The sequence below is a fragment of the Aegilops tauschii genome, chromosome 7 (assembly GCF_002575655.3).
Source record: "Aegilops tauschii subsp. strangulata cultivar AL8/78 chromosome 7, Aet v6.0, whole genome shotgun sequence".
Classification (NCBI taxonomy): Eukaryota; Viridiplantae; Streptophyta; class Magnoliopsida; order Poales; family Poaceae; genus Aegilops; species Aegilops tauschii.
Window position 1 is genome coordinate 121,748,991 of NC_053041.3, and position 15,405 is coordinate 121,764,395.

The 15,405-nt window shown below is 45.1% G+C and overlaps 1 protein-coding gene and 1 pseudogene across 2 annotated transcripts; one reads left to right on the top strand and one right to left on the bottom strand.

The window, feature by feature from the left end:
• Positions 1–756, top strand: part of LOC109766893 (F-box protein At5g07610-like) — a 28,153-nt pseudogene extending 27,397 nt beyond the window's left edge.
• Positions 757–2,690: 1,934 nt separating this feature from the next.
• LOC109766897 (polyadenylate-binding protein-interacting protein 7) lies at positions 2,691–7,676 on the bottom strand. Of its 2 annotated transcripts, XM_020325655.4 has the most exons (6): positions 6,975–7,676; positions 5,122–5,921; positions 4,455–4,848; positions 4,103–4,173; positions 3,300–3,424; positions 2,691–3,188 (listed from the first exon to the last, which is right to left on the bottom strand). In XM_020325655.4, exons 2-6 carry the CDS (start codon positions 5,863–5,865, stop codon positions 2,906–2,908), a joined length of 1,617 nt encoding a protein of 538 aa, XP_020181244.1. In that variant the 5' UTR covers positions 5,866–5,921; positions 6,975–7,676; the 3' UTR covers positions 2,691–2,905. The 2 variants fall into 2 exon arrangements, with proteins under 2 accessions (XP_020181244.1, XP_073359536.1); XM_073503435.1 differs by lacking the exon at positions 6,975–7,676 and having other exon boundaries at positions 5,122–6,229.
• Positions 7,677–15,405: the final 7,729 nt, after the last annotated feature.

Sequence of the window (15,405 nt, forward strand, 5' to 3'; positions counted from 1 at the left end):
CCTATGGAATTGCACGACCGCCTGAAAAAGGTTGCCCCTCAAAACCAAGACTTCCAAATCCTGAAATACCTTCGTTTGCGTTCTCGCCTAGGCAATCACTTTTTGGGTTTTGACCCGGCCATTCCTTCCCGCTTTGTGGTGTTTGTGCACCTGGGCGCATTTCGTGGCCTGTCCACGGAAATGACCTACTCATCGGAAACTGGAGGATGGACTTCGATGCAGAGTCGGTGCTTTAATGTCAGTGTAAAATCGTTTAGTAATTTAGAAAGCAGTCAAAGCACCTTCTTGAGTGGCAGTATGCATTTCTTTACTTGTTATTCTACAATAGTCATACTGGACATGGAAAGGAATGCTTGGGGGGAAATTATAATGCCACCTGGCATGACAAACAACGGTGGCGATGCTTCCATTGGGCAGTCTCAGGGACGATTGTATGCTTGGCATATAGAGAATCAAGATGATTGTCAACTCTCTGTTTGGGTTCTTGAGGACTATGATAGTGGACAGTGGACGCTGAAGTGTACCGTCAATTGTTTTGAACTGTTTGGAAAGGATTGTCGTGAAAACGGCAAGTCCTACTCGATGTTTGCAATTCATCCAGAACATAATTTGATTTACCTTACTGACGGTAAGGAGAAGGTATTATCATACGAAATGGATGATCAGAAAGTGCATGTTATATGCACTTCTGGAGAATTCTTGGAAGGTCTGCCTTACACTCCATGTTTCGCGGAATGGACATCAAATGGTCAGTAAAGGCTTACATACTTAGCATGCCTCCTGTGTCCTAGTAAACATCAGTTGTTGGATATATGCCAAATCTTCTGGTTGGAGATGTCTGTTGGATACATGCACTCATGGGTGCATGTCGTTCTGTTGCTTTGAGCAATGCTGGTTAGCCATGAAGAATTTGTATCTGATCCTCTGATGGGAATGTTTCATTATATTAGAATGAACCTAGTTAGCCATGAAGAATCTGTAACTGATCCTCTGATATGAATGTTTAGTTATAGGAATGAACCTTGTCGCTTGATATATTTGTTTCATGTAATAATTATTGATGTCACTCTTTTAGCTCCTCATCTGGGGCAAATGTGAGATAATATATTATCTGTGTTTGAATGTTTAATTTCCTGCAAGCATATCTTTTGGTATGCATTTTGCTATCCACCAATATTTAATATTGATCTTGCCTTGCTTTTATGCATCAGGAACATATGTTATCTCCTTCTGGCTTGGCTTTTCCATTTATGTTACAGCATATACAGTGGGTATAAAAGAAAGATCTGTTTCCTTTTATGAAACTTGCATGGTCTTTGGTTGATGGTATCATACAATCTGCAGCTCTACAAACCTACTAGAGAACATGGTTTGCTTGTTCATGTGTTTGTAGTTGACACTGAGGTCGTACCCTTCAAATTGGTAGCTCGTCATTTTAACTCGTGCTCCTCTATTATCTTTTCAATTCTTGTTCTGATTGAGCTGTGTCCATAACAATTTTGTTTCTGTTCCTTAATTCTGGCTGGGCTGTTGAATTTGGGTTCTCCGGATCAACAATGGCAGGCTGACAAGCAGTCCTAGGGACGGTCCGGCTCCTAGAGCCGACGTAAAAAAAAAGGTGGCTCATTCTTTGATCTGGTTGTCCCCGTATGGCTGACAGAGCAGTATGTGGTAACTATTGCTTAGCATGGTTCCACTTTTGTACACTGACAGCAGTTTCCTAAACAAACTTTACAATGAAGTCTTCAGATGTCTTCAAGTCTTGGTAACAAAGGTTTTTCATTGAAACTCTCGTATGTGTGCTTTGGAACAGAAGGTAAGGAACCGCAGGAACTTATAGTGCGTGTCTCTTTGATCCCTGAGCTTGAGGTCGCTGCGTTGGCTTGGTCGCGGATGTATTGATCAGCAGGTTTTGCGTGTTTTTTACCCTTTCTGTTTTGGTTGTGCATATACATAAATTATTGTTCTTTTACACTTTAATGAAATCGGGATCCAGCCTTGAATAATTGTTTGCGGGAGCTGTACACAAATATTTAGTTGTGTTGTGAAGAGGAAATCTGTGTTAAAAGACGTTAATATTGTGTAATGTTGCCTTGTACTGCTACACCACTCGGTTGCCTATACAAGATGATGTCAATACATTCCCCGCAAAAAAAGATGATGTCAATACACAAGATGGATCATGCATTTTCATGAATAATTGTTTGCGGGAGCCGTACACAAATATTTAGTTGTGTTGTAAAGTAGGAATCTGTGTTAAAAGACATTAATATTGTGTAATATTGCCTTGTAGTAGCCTATACAAGATGATGTCAGTACACAAGATATGAGAAAGCTAGGCATGATAAATTACTAGGTTCTTAATTCCACTCTTTTTTAGTGAAAGGGATTTTTCTGCTCTCATGTGCATGCACCGCATGAGTTGCTTAAGCAACCACGAGTGTTCATTTGCAGCTCTCTCAAGAGATGTACACAACAGAACTTCCTGGCAACTTGAGAAACAAAATAAAACAAACAGGTGAAAGCATGCAACATGTTTGTCTCAAATTTCACCGAGTCTGCAAAATCCCAGTCTTGTTATAACCGCAGAATGCCGACTGGAACTGAGGAGATTTCCCACGCTTCAGGTGTGACATTCGCCGCAGTCCATCTCGCAAGCACTCCAGAGAACATCATGAATAAGCACGGCAGAAGGGGAATGGAATGTGAATTGAATGGATCTATGTATAATTTTACACTGTATTCTGTTTTGTCAGGCTATTCTCCTGCTGGCTCCTTTTAATATACAACTACCAAGAACTTAAGAGTGCTCCAACAGCGCACCTTTTTAGTTTTTCTCCTGCATCTCTTTCTCCTCTTTTTTTGTGGGTTGCTTTTCTCTGTGGTGCTTACCTAAGAGATGATGTTAGTACACGGCGACACGAAGCAGGCCGGGCTGAGGTTGCGTGTAATGGAGCCCTTCGTCCAGAAGGAACTGCTCGACGGCGATGGGCAGCCTCGCGGTGCGAGAGCCCTTGGTGTGGTGGCCTGTTCCGACGCATACCATGACTTGCATCCTTTCGCCTGAAGCCCTCGCCATGCCCCTCAGGGAGCCGAGCTCGACCTTCAGGATATGGATTGCTTCGCTCACGTGGAGGCCGTGTAGATCAATCAGACGATCACTCCCCCGTTGCAAAGAACCAGGGTTCCTGGACAATGAAACAACAATTCAGGATGAAACAGAAGTGCTTGTAAATATGTCGCCGGCATTCCACAGAAGCAGCGTATACATAGCTTGTAAAAAAAGGGGAGAAAGCAACCTCTGTCGATAAATAGCTTCTCTAGCTTTCTCATGAGCTGCTTTCATTTGCGAGTTATAGGCCTGACCTTTGATGCTTAGTTCCTTGGCCAGAGCTTTGTTGCCAATTAGGTAAGCTTGTCTAGCCTGCCAAGTACATCTTTCCATCAACATTCCAACTAACAAAATTAATGAGTCAAATATGCAGGACATAGCAACTCATGATATCCTGGATGAAATTTATATGATACTAGTAGCTATGGGGCCAGATTTACCGTTCCCTAAAGTAAGTCGCACAAATACATCATTTTGTATGGCTTGCAAACTTGCATATGAATAGTGAAAAATTTATACAAAAACATGAATATCCTCTGCCCTTCTTTTTTTTACATGGTCTGCCCTTCTATTTAGGAAGGAAAGGAACAAGACAATGTTAATGTCATTGATGGTTCAAAAAAGATGAACTTTCATAGACGTGTAGTCAGAACGAAGTTAAAATGGGAGACATTATGATTATTCTTGACTGCAGTTAAAAAAATAAGCACATGACAATGATACACACCTACATTACATACAGCAAGACGGCAACAACCAATTTTAAAAATGCCAAAATTCAACAAAAACCGATTAACAATGCCAAATTTGATGCGTAGGCCAAACCCTCAACAAATTCCTACTATGGTTCTGCCAGTGTATTTTTTAATATTGCTTATGAAAAGATACCTAAACAAGAAATGCAAATGCAAACATGTAACATGTACATTGGTTTAGAAGAATAGATACATATACAACCAAGAATCTGGAGACAACAATTAAGCTGCTCACCTGCTCAAAACATGCATTTCGGACACGGGCAAAATCACGAGCTTCTTCCCTCGATTCTGAATACATGTTTGCTGTTGGGCCACGTACAAAAATGAATCCATCAGTCTATAATTGCATCTATCTAGAAGACATAAAAATACACCAATATGCTTCAAATTATGCACACCCAACTATAATTTGCTTCCTGAGATCTATCCATGATCCACATCATTCTGGTTCAACCCATACATTGTAAAGCACAATGTACCAATCCTAACTTGCCTATTCTAAGATAACAACAATACAATGTGCAAAACCATCAAATTGTGCAATTTGCACCAGAAATAACTTATAGTATTCAGATGAGTATTACCGACTGCGTCGCCAGTATCAAGCCATGGAGTTGCAGTTGCACGTGCACTACTAACATTTTGATACTTGTTCCCAGAAGATGTTTTAGAACCAAAACTGTACTGCTTGGGTACAGAAACGGTAGAAACACCATTGCCGTAATCAGGACCCTTTTTGAACTTGTTATGGCCAGAATTCTGTGATGCAAGTTTCCGAACAGCTGAAACAAAATCACCAGTGCCACTAGATATGGTGGAAGAATTGCGCCCACTGAAGAAGCCAAGGATATCCATATCTCCCTTGGAGAAACCGTTTTGATCTTCTGCTGTTGGCAGGGCAGGAAAGTCCCCCGTACTAAAGTTTGGTGAGCTGGGGGTCAAATTCATTGTCTGATTGGAAGTAGGATCCACTTGCATCTGAAAAATCAAAAGAAAAAATAACCCTTGGAGATGCTACTGAATGTTGCAATTGTAACATAACTGCTTGAAGCAATGTACATTACCAAATAAAGTGGAAAGAGATTTTAATATTGTCTTTCAAAGGATACATTTAATACTGGTGCCTTGAGCAGAAAGAAAAATCATTAAAGTTTCAGCCATATACGTCAAGAAGAGTCAGCTATGTTAAGCAATGCTCTGATTGGACGTCTAGAGGAGTTAGTGTGAAAATTACAGATAGAAAGAGATTACCTCTAGCTGGGTGAGAATTTCAATAGTATGATTGAAGTCACATCCATTTGCATAGTACAGCTCCGCAAGACTCTCTGCTGAAAATCCAGGAAACTGAGACGCTAAATACTCTAGGGGGTCAAAAAGGCCATCTGATGCTGCAACGTACTCACAAGCAAAACTCTCAGTAAAGCCCGTGGTAGGATCATACTGAAGGTCCTGATTTTCATTAGCAAAGTGGAGGTCACCCACGTAATTTTGCTCCCAGTTGCTTGAACCAACAGTTGAAAAGGTTGCCTGTGAATTATCCTCGTAAAATAAATTGGTATGCCCAAGTTCCAGGTTGCTAGCTGAAGAAGACAACTCTTGGTGTTCTCTTGACAAGCGGCTAGCTTTTGTCCCATAGAACGGAGGTGCATTCAAGGATAATCCAGCAAGGGACAGTTCTTCAGGTTCATGTTCGATTTTCTCGAAAGAAGTGAAGTCTGGAATAATATCATCTGGGAGCTGCTTACGCCAGAACTGGTGTGCCTCATCGTCTGAGTTATTAGACTTGGACGACTCAGACCTATCTAGAATTTTTTTTCCAGGGGACCCCCTAAGTTCAGACTTACTTGCATCTGAAGCTGTGCTATTACCATAGGATGGTCTAATAACACATGAAGGGACAAACTCTGCTGCATTGGGATTTAATGAAGTGACTTTATTTGGTAACATTGACCTTGCATCACCGTTATTTGGAACAACTTTATTCAGTGAAGTCATCTTTTAACAGAAATTACATGTACAGGAAAACTCTTCCAATAAGATTTACCCAAACCCTGAAAAGGTGATAAACATCAAGGTTAGTATTAGTATAGTTTAGCACATTTACAAGAATTACATTTCCTATGAATAACTGAAATAGAAAAGCCATGTATCCTGTAATGGCAAGAAGCTATTTGCTAATCTGCAAAACTGTTCAGCTACTTCCATAATTTTCTGTGAGGTAGCTATAAATAATAAATTTATGCCAGATTACTGAGAATCGATTTTATTTCCAAGGAAAAAACAATTTCATGCTTATCAAAAACAGCACGGGCAAATAAAAAATAATCCAATAAGTATGGCTCCAATTATTTGAGTAATTCTTAGAGCACACCAAATGTGAACTCTAAACTAGGTATGCCATTTATTAATTTACATGATATATATGGATGAACTAATCGACATCGATTCAGCTAGAAAAGTTCTCTTAGAATTGCCAAACTAGTCAGTCCATTAAATCGTACAGTTCGGCTCCAAAAAAGTTTGTTTTTGTTACTATCAGACAGAGATGGCAATAGTATTATCACCATTACTTGTAATAGAAGTTTCCAAATTTACACAAGGCCTACTTGTAATAGAAGTTTCCAAATTTACACAAGGCCTACTTGTAATAGAAGTTTCCAAATTTACACAAGGCCTAAAAGCCGGTAGGTATCTTTCCGAAAAAGGGCGTTAGAGTAGGGCGTCACCCATTTGCACACAAAATGGCGTGCCCTTTCTTGGCTCAGATATAACTGCCTGAGCTACTACCACAACCGCCCGCGTCACGAGAGCTGCATATCCCGATGCAGTTTCTACACGCCAAATTCACCGGGTAGACGTTGAAATATCTAACGCTTCGCTGGTACGCATTGGCCAATAACTTCGCCTTGCCGCTAAATCAGTAAATTCCCATGAACGGCTAACGTAACGTAGCAGTAAAAAGGGAAAGAACAACAGAATAAGGAAGGTAGGCTTAGGGCTACGCCACCCAGAATCGGAATCATACACAGCTCCAGCTCTAGCAGAAGCTTGAAAATCAAATCATGCGCCCGGAGAAGGCAAACGAGATTGAGCAAACGGTGCACCTGGCTGGCTCTCCAGGCCACCCGCGCACGCGCTAGCTACGGACGGAGAGACGCCCGGGGAGGAGAGGAGAGAACCCACTGGGCCAACCCCGACGCCGCGCCGAGATCCGGTCGGGATCTACACGAGGCGAGCGTCCGCGGCAGATCTGGAGAGCTCACGCCAACGCGAGCCGATGCCCTTCCGCCGGTCGACGAGCTGGTAGTAATATATAGCTGGCGACCGGCCCATATGGGGCGGGAAGGATAAAAAGCCTCGGCCGCCCCTCCCCGACTCGGGGCAGGGTACGGGTCGTCACCGGCTCACCGCCCACGACACGGACACGGAGACGGAGACGGAGCCGGCGCGGACACGGATGGGATTCGGAGGCGCGGCGGAGGTGGTGGTTTCCGAGGCGGGGTGGGTCGCCAGGATTTGTGGCGCGGTGGAGGCGGCCGTGGGGAGGGGAGGGGAGGGGAGGAGGGGCGGACGGATGGGTGGGGGGAGGCGGAGGAGGATAGGCGAGGGATGGTGGAGTTTGACCCGACGCGGCGGGTGGTGGGGCCGGGAGGGGGATGGGGTGGTGGCGTGGAGGGGAAGGATGGGTGGGTGGTGGCCTGGCCTTGGGATCGGTGGCGGGATGAGGGCAGGGCCGCGTGCGCCTGCCTGCTACCTGTCTCCGCTCCCGCGGTGCGACGCGAATATGCGGCTCGGTGGTTCGACCCAGGGGAGGGGGGAATATCGGCGGGGCTCCCGCCGGTGCTTCCGTGCTCTGCCTCCGCCCGTCTGCTTCACAGCGTTTCGTGGTTCCTGTTTGCCATCATCCATGATCCACGCCACCCCCCCCCCACACACACACCCCCACCCCACCAACCAACCGGCCGGCATGGTCGATTGCTTTGACCTAATTATTCGGCGCCAATGGACCTTCTGGACTGGCCTCGTCTACACCCATCAGGGCGAGTGAGTCGTCTCCACTCTCCACCCGGCGTCACCGCCCCCACCTCCGCCGCCCACACCGCCGCTGCCTCCAAGTCCCTGGTCGTCGCTTCTGAAGTCCTCGATCGATGTCGCAGTCGTCCTCGGCCGCAGTCGCCACCACCTCCAAAGTCCATGTACGTCAATGTCTATGATGACCAGCAAACGCATAGGCTCGCCGTCTCCCCAAATGCGAAGCGACGACCCCATAGCCTTGCCCTCATCTCGAACCCCGATTCAGAAGTATTTTCTCTTCCCTTGTTGCTACCAATTGGGTAAGCAAATTATTCATGGCTAGGGCAAAATCGTGTGTTAGCTAGGTTTTCTTGATTTGGAAGGGTGTGTGTTCTTGATCTGGAAGGAACTAGTGCTTGATTTGGAAGGTGGGTATATATGTTGCTTGAGTTGTCTATCATATTGTGTAGACCAATTCTAGTTTGTTCATATGTTTCAATGCAAATGAGCAATCAATAAGTGCATTACCTTCTCCTGCTAAAGCATTCTTATTTCAATCAAAGAGGGGGATCTCCCGTAGTTTCTATGGTGATAAAGTAGTAACTCTCTTGACACCTACTTCCAACTTCCAAAGAGCTTTGGTTGAAATAAGTTTACATGTATTATAGCAGGGAATGTTTATGATAATGAAATTTATCATTTTCCCAGATGGCTGGTATATCTAATTTCCATACTGCCTTCTCGTTACTCGAGTCAATGCTCCTAGCAAGTTACCATTTTATTGCTAGTTGGTTGTTAACCGCATGTATGATCCATATATTTTTTGATTCTTATTTCACTATGTGCATGTATTATTGTTCCAGATAGTTGCCTCGCTTTTGCAAGAAAGGGGTGGAGATAGAGCTCAGTTGAGGTCTCAGATCAGGTCTATAGCAACAATAATCCAAACTCTGACAGTAACAACATCCCCAGCGACACCAACTACGCTTGTCATCGATTCCTATGATGACAAGTTTTACCTTTTCTTGCAACTGTATAAATCTTTCATGTATGGTGCTAGTTGTAGACGTGCATCCAGTTTCATTCAGTGTTAGTCGTATGATTACTAGCTTGATTTCCTTGCCGGCGGGTCTTATCCATGAAGCTAAATTGTTTGATGAGGATATCCATGTAACTGAATTGTTTGATGAGGATTATGATGAAGAAGAAGGCGAAGGGTGGGTGATGGTGTCTGATGGCTCGAGAATTTATCACTTTTTATAAATAGTTTTGACTTGGTTTTCACCGTGTTTTTGTTATTTCTCAGTTATTTCTAAACCTAGTCCTCCGAGAAAGAAGAAAAGTCATTTTCCTATTGTTTTGTAGTCTTTCACGACTTACATGTTGATGAGGCCATGTTTGGTTCATAAGTCCTAGGACTTTTTTTAGTCCCAACTAAAAAGTCGTTAGTCCCTAAAAAGTCCCTACTTGTTTGGTTCCTAGGACTAAACATGGACTAAAAGACCATGTTACAACTGAAAGTCCCAAAAAGACTCTCCCTGAGGATCTTCTTTCATAAGTCTCAAATGCCCACTTTAAGTCCCTATAAGTCCCTCCTGTTTGGTTTAGATGGGACTAAAGGGGACTTTTTTAAGTCCTACACCAATAAGTCCCTGTAAACAAACACCTCCTGAGTACAGCAATCGGCAGGAGCCATAAGGTTGTGTTAATAGTATTGTATGACATGTGTGTCAATGTTTAAACGTCATGTAATTGCTTTAGTTTATCGCTATGAATTAGCAATAGTTGCAGAAGCAATAGTTGGTGGAGACAATTATAAAATGGCAGGGAGGACCTAGGTGCCATGCTGGTGGTGATGGAGATCATATCGGTGCTTTGAATATGGTAATCAAAGGTACAAGAAGAAAATGTCATATCATGTCACATTATACTTGCATGTGATGTTTGTCTTTTTATGCATCTTATTTGGCTTAGATGGCGACGGTAGCATTATAAGATGATCTCTCACACTTAATATCAAGATAAAAGTGTTCTCCCTTAGTATGTACCATTACGAAAGTTCGTCGTTTTGAAGCCCTTGTGATGATCGGGTGTGATAAACTCTACGCTCACATACAACGGGTGTAAGCCAGTTTTACACATGCGAAAATACTTTGGTTAACTTGATGAGCCTGGCATACATAGACATGGTCTCGGAACACATCGAACCAAAAGGTTAAACATGAGTCATGTGGATGATATGATCAATATGTTGATGTTCACCATTGAAACTATTCCATCTCACGTGATGATCAGACTTGTGTTAGTGAATTTGGATCATGTATCACTAAACAACTTGAGGGATGTTGTTTTAAGTGGGAGTTCATTAGTAATTTGATTAATTTGAACTAATTATCATGAGCATGGTCTAAATGTCTTTGCAAATATGTTGTAGATCAATGACTCGCACTGTAGTTTACTCAATTTCAAAATAATGGAAGCAACTTTGCGGACCGGCTCCGTAATATGAGGATTATCCTCGCTGTTTTACACAGAAAGCTTAAGTTCTTGATGCACCGCTCGGTGCATCACCCCCTCCTGGGACGTGTGCAGATGTTGTGAATGCCTGGTAGACACGTGCTGAAGACTACTTCAGTGCGCCATTTTGTACGGCTTAGAATCAAGGCTCCAAAAAAATTTTGAGCATCACGAGGCATATGAGATGATTGCGGAATTGAAAATGATATTTCAGGCTCACACCCATGTAGAGAGGTATGATGCCTCGGACAAATTCTTTAGCTGTAAGATGGAAGAGAACAACTTCGTTAGCGAACACGTACTCAAAATATCTGGGTACGCTAATCGTTTGAATCAGCTGGGTGTTAATATTCCTGGTGAAGTAGCGATTGACAGGATTCTCCAGTCACTGCCACCAAGCTACAAGGGCGCTTTGTGATGAACTATAACATACAAGGGATGAATAAGACACTCCCTGAGCTTTTGGAGATGCTTAAAACCATGAAAGTAAAAATCAAGAAAGAACATTAAGTATTGATGGTAAAAAATACCACCAGTTTTAAAAAGGCTAAGGGAAAGAAGGGGAATTTCAACAAGAATGGCAAGCAAGTTGCTACTCCAGTGAAGAAGCCCAAAACTGACCTAAACCTGACACTGAGTGTTTCTACTACAAGGGGGATGGCCACTAGAAGCCTAATTGCCTCAAGTACTTGGCAGATAAGAAGGTTGGCAACGACAATAAAGGTATATTTGATATACATGTTATTGATGTGTATCTTAACAGTGCTCATAGTAGCTGAAGGAAATATGCCCTAGAGGCAATAATAAAGTTGTTATTTTATATTTCCTTATATCATGATAAATATTTATTATTCATGCTAGAATTGTATTAACCGGAAACTTGATACATGTGTGGATACATAGACAAAACACTGTGTCCCTAGTAATCCTCTACTAGACTAGCTCGTTAATCAAAGATGGTTAAGTTTCCTAACCATAGACATGTGTTGTCATTTGATGAACGGGATCACATCATTACGAGAATGATGTGATAGACAGTACCCATCTGTTAGCTTAGCATATTGATCGTTCAGTTTTATTGCTATTGCTTTCTTCATGTCATATACATATTCCTTTGACTATGAGATTATGCAACTCCCGGATACCGGAGGAATACCTTGTGTGCTATCAAACGTCACAACGTAACTGGGTGATTATAAAGATGCTCTACAGCTATCTCCGAAGGTGTTTGTTGGGTTGGCATAGATCGAGATTAGGATTTGTCACTCCGAATATCGGAGAGGTATCTCTGGGCCCTCTCGGTAATGCACATCATAATAAGCCTTGCAAGCAATGTGACTAATAAGTTAGTTGCAGGATGATGTATTACGGAACAAGTAAAGAGACTTGCCGGTAATGAGATCGGACTAGGTATGAAGATACTGACAATCGAATCTCGGGCAAGTAACATACCGATGACAAAGGGAATAACGTATGTTGTCATTACATACGACCGATAAAGATCTTCATAGAATATGTGGGAAACAATATGAGCATCCAGGTTCCGCTGTTGGTTATTGACCGGAGAGGTTTCTCGGTCATGTCTACATAGTTCTCGAACCCGTAGGGTCCGCGTGCTTAACGTTTAATGACGATTTTCTATTATATGAGTTATGTGATTTGGTGACCGAATGTTGTTCGGAGTCCCGGATGAGATCATGGACATGACGAGGAGTCTCGAAATGGTCGAGAAGTAAAGATTCATATATAGGACGATCATATTCGGACACCGGAAGTGTTCTGGGGGTACCGGGTACATATCAGGTCACCGGAGGGGGTTCCGGGCATCCCCCGGCAACTACATGGGCCTAATGGGCCAAGAAGGGGACAGACCAACCCTTAGGGGGCTGGTGCGCCCCATGTAGGCCATAAGGATGAAGGAAAGAGGGGAAGAGACAAAGGAAGGGGAGCAATTCGGCCTCCCCCTTCCTTCTCTCCTCCCTCCTCATTCCTTCCCCCTCCGGATGAATATGAAGGGGGGAGGCTGAATTGGGAGGCGCCCAAGTAGGATTCCTCCTACTTGGGGCGCCCCCTTGGCTACCTCTCCTCCCCTCCAACCTATATATATGAGGGGGGCACCGCTAGAACACACAACATTGATTCCTAGCCGTGTGCGGCGCCCCTCTTCACAGTTTATGCCTCCGGTCATATTCACGTAGTGCTTAGGCGAAGCCCTGCGTGGATTACTTCACCATCACCGTCACCACGCCGTCGTGCTGACCGAACTCTCCCTCGACACTTTGCTGGATCAAGAGTTCGAGGGACGTCATCGAGCTGAACATGTGCAGAACTTGGAGGTGTCGTACGTTTGGTGCTTGACCGGTCCGAACGAGAAGAAGTTTGACTACATCAAACGCATTGTCAAACGCTTCCGCTTTCGGTCTACGAGGGTACCACTACTAGGAAAAGGGCTATAGATGGAATGGCCACTAATGGCGCACTAGAAATGTGGTGCGCCATTGCTATATAGCAATGGCGCACCATGTGCTGGTGCGCCATTAGTGTGAAAGACACTAATGGCGCACCAGACAAACGGTGCGCCATTAGTAACAAATTTTTTTTATTTTGCCAGACATACTAATGGCGCATAGTAATGGCGCACCAGCAACATAGTGCGCCACTAAAATATTTTTTTTATTTTTTACTTTTTTGCAAAACTACTAATGGCGCACCTGGTGCAGTGCGCCATTACTAGTTTAAGCTAGTAATGGCGCACTGCTCCCCGTGCGCCATTAGTGTATATTTCATGGACACTTGATCTCGATCCCCCTTCCATCTCGATCGCTATCCCACCTCGCCAGATCCGGTCCCCCTCGCCGCCGAGCACCCCCTACACCCTCTACCCCGCTCCACCGGGCGCCGCCGCCGACCCCCCGCACCCTCCCCCGCTCCACCGCCGCCGACGACCCACCGCACCCTTCCCTGCTCCACCGCCGCCGCCGACGACCCACCGCACCCTCCCCCGCTCCACCGCCGCCGACGACCCACCGCACCCTAGCTCCCCTGCTCCACCGCCGCCGATGACCCACCGCCCCCTCCCCGGCCCGCTCCACCGCCGCCGACGACCCCCTGCACCCTCTCCGGCCTGCTCCACCGTCACAAATGAATGCTATAGCTAATTCCTCCCTCTCCCTCGCCAGTTCCCCTTCGTCCCTCTCCCCCGCGCCAGTTCCTCTCCGTCCGCTCCCAATCCGCGCCCCCGCCGCCTCCCTCTCCCCATCCTCCCCTCTGACCCCACCCCACTCTCGTCGGAGCAGCACCGCAGGGCCGACACCAACCTCGCCCTCGCCCGCGCGCGCCGCAACCTCCGCCTCGCATTCAACAGCTACACATTCTACACCGAGGACAAGGACATGAAGAGCGATGGTTATCAGAACTCCGGGGTAACGATGGAATCCTACACCGGTAACGACAAGGACAGAGCACCCCCCACAACCCCCGACGACCCACCGCACCCTCCCCCGCTCCACCGCCGCCGAGCACCCCCCGCACCCTCTCCCCCGCACCCTGTTTTTATAAAAAATATTACTGTTATGATTTAAACAAGTTTGAACATATTTAAACACAAATAAATATCAAACAGCATTTTAAATGCATTTTTTTATAAAAATTATTACTGTTTTTATAAAAAAATAATTTACTGTTATGATTTAAACAAGTTTGAACATATTTAAACACAAATAAATATCAAACAGCATTTTAAATGCATAAAAAAATTGGGAGCCTGGGAATCGAACCCAGGACCTCCTAGTGTGTGTGCTGCGTGCTGACCAGTCGGGCTAGTGGGCGTGTTCCGATGGAGATAGGGTTAGGTGGGATATAACCTGACCAGTCGGGCTGTAAGTAAAATAAAATTCTAATGGCGCACCAGGGGGAGGTGCGCCATTAGAATCGACGTACTTATGGCGCACCAGGGGGAGGTGCGCCATTAGAATTTTTATACTTGTTCCCCTCGCACTGTCGCCTCCCTCCCTCCCTCGCTCGCCAGATCCCCCACTCCTCGACCCCAACCGTACGCCGCCGCCCCCTTGCTCCGCCCCCTCCGTCCGCCGCGCCTGCACGCCGTCGGCGACGCCGCCGCTGTGGTCTTGCGCTGCCTCGACGCCGCCGCCCCGACCCCCGCGGGACTCCACCCCCGCGCCCCCCGAACGGGATCGGCCGAGCGCGCGCCGCCCGCTCCTTTCCTCTCCTCCTCCCTCCGACGAGCGAGGGCCTCCTCCAGCCCCTGCAGCAGCCGGCGAGCGCGGCCCCGACGCGCCCATCCCGCCTTTCAAGTTCAAGTTCAGCACTTTCATATGGTATCTCCAGTTCTGAAAAGTAGATTCATATTGTATCTCAAGCAAGTCTCATTTCTCATTATCATAAGGAGTATAGGCAATATTTACAGAGCTTCGCTTGGTCCAAATCAGAACCTATAATGCCCACATCAATTTGTTAGTTTATGTTCCAGCTTGACAGTTTGTTTGTTGAAAGCAGTGATGTTGTTAGTTTAAAGGGAGCAAGCTTTGCTGCCCATGAAATCTGTTACTCTTTAGGTCCTGGCCATGTTTGGCATGAATAACCTCCAGATAATTAATTATTGTTTGAGTAATAATAAAAAGTAGAAGTGTGATTTAGAGACGAAACCTTCGAGGAGTGAAAAACCCTTCGAGGTCCCTGCCAAGACCTGCCAAGACACTCAGCAACATAGCATTTAACACCAGACAAAACCTTCGAGGAGTGATAAACATGGCTTGCACTGTTGCACAAGGTGGCAAACACCACTTACTAAAAATATATCAAGCAGAAAACAGATTCATTTAAACAAGACCCTCACTCAAAAATATATCAAGCAGAAAACACCAGACAAAATTCATGTAGCTCCATTCAAACAAGACCCTCACTCAAAAAAGTTTCAAATGCAGCCTCTCAGATTTGCTGCATTTGTGGCATCGGTTTGGGACACTTCGTGGAGTTGTGCTGCAC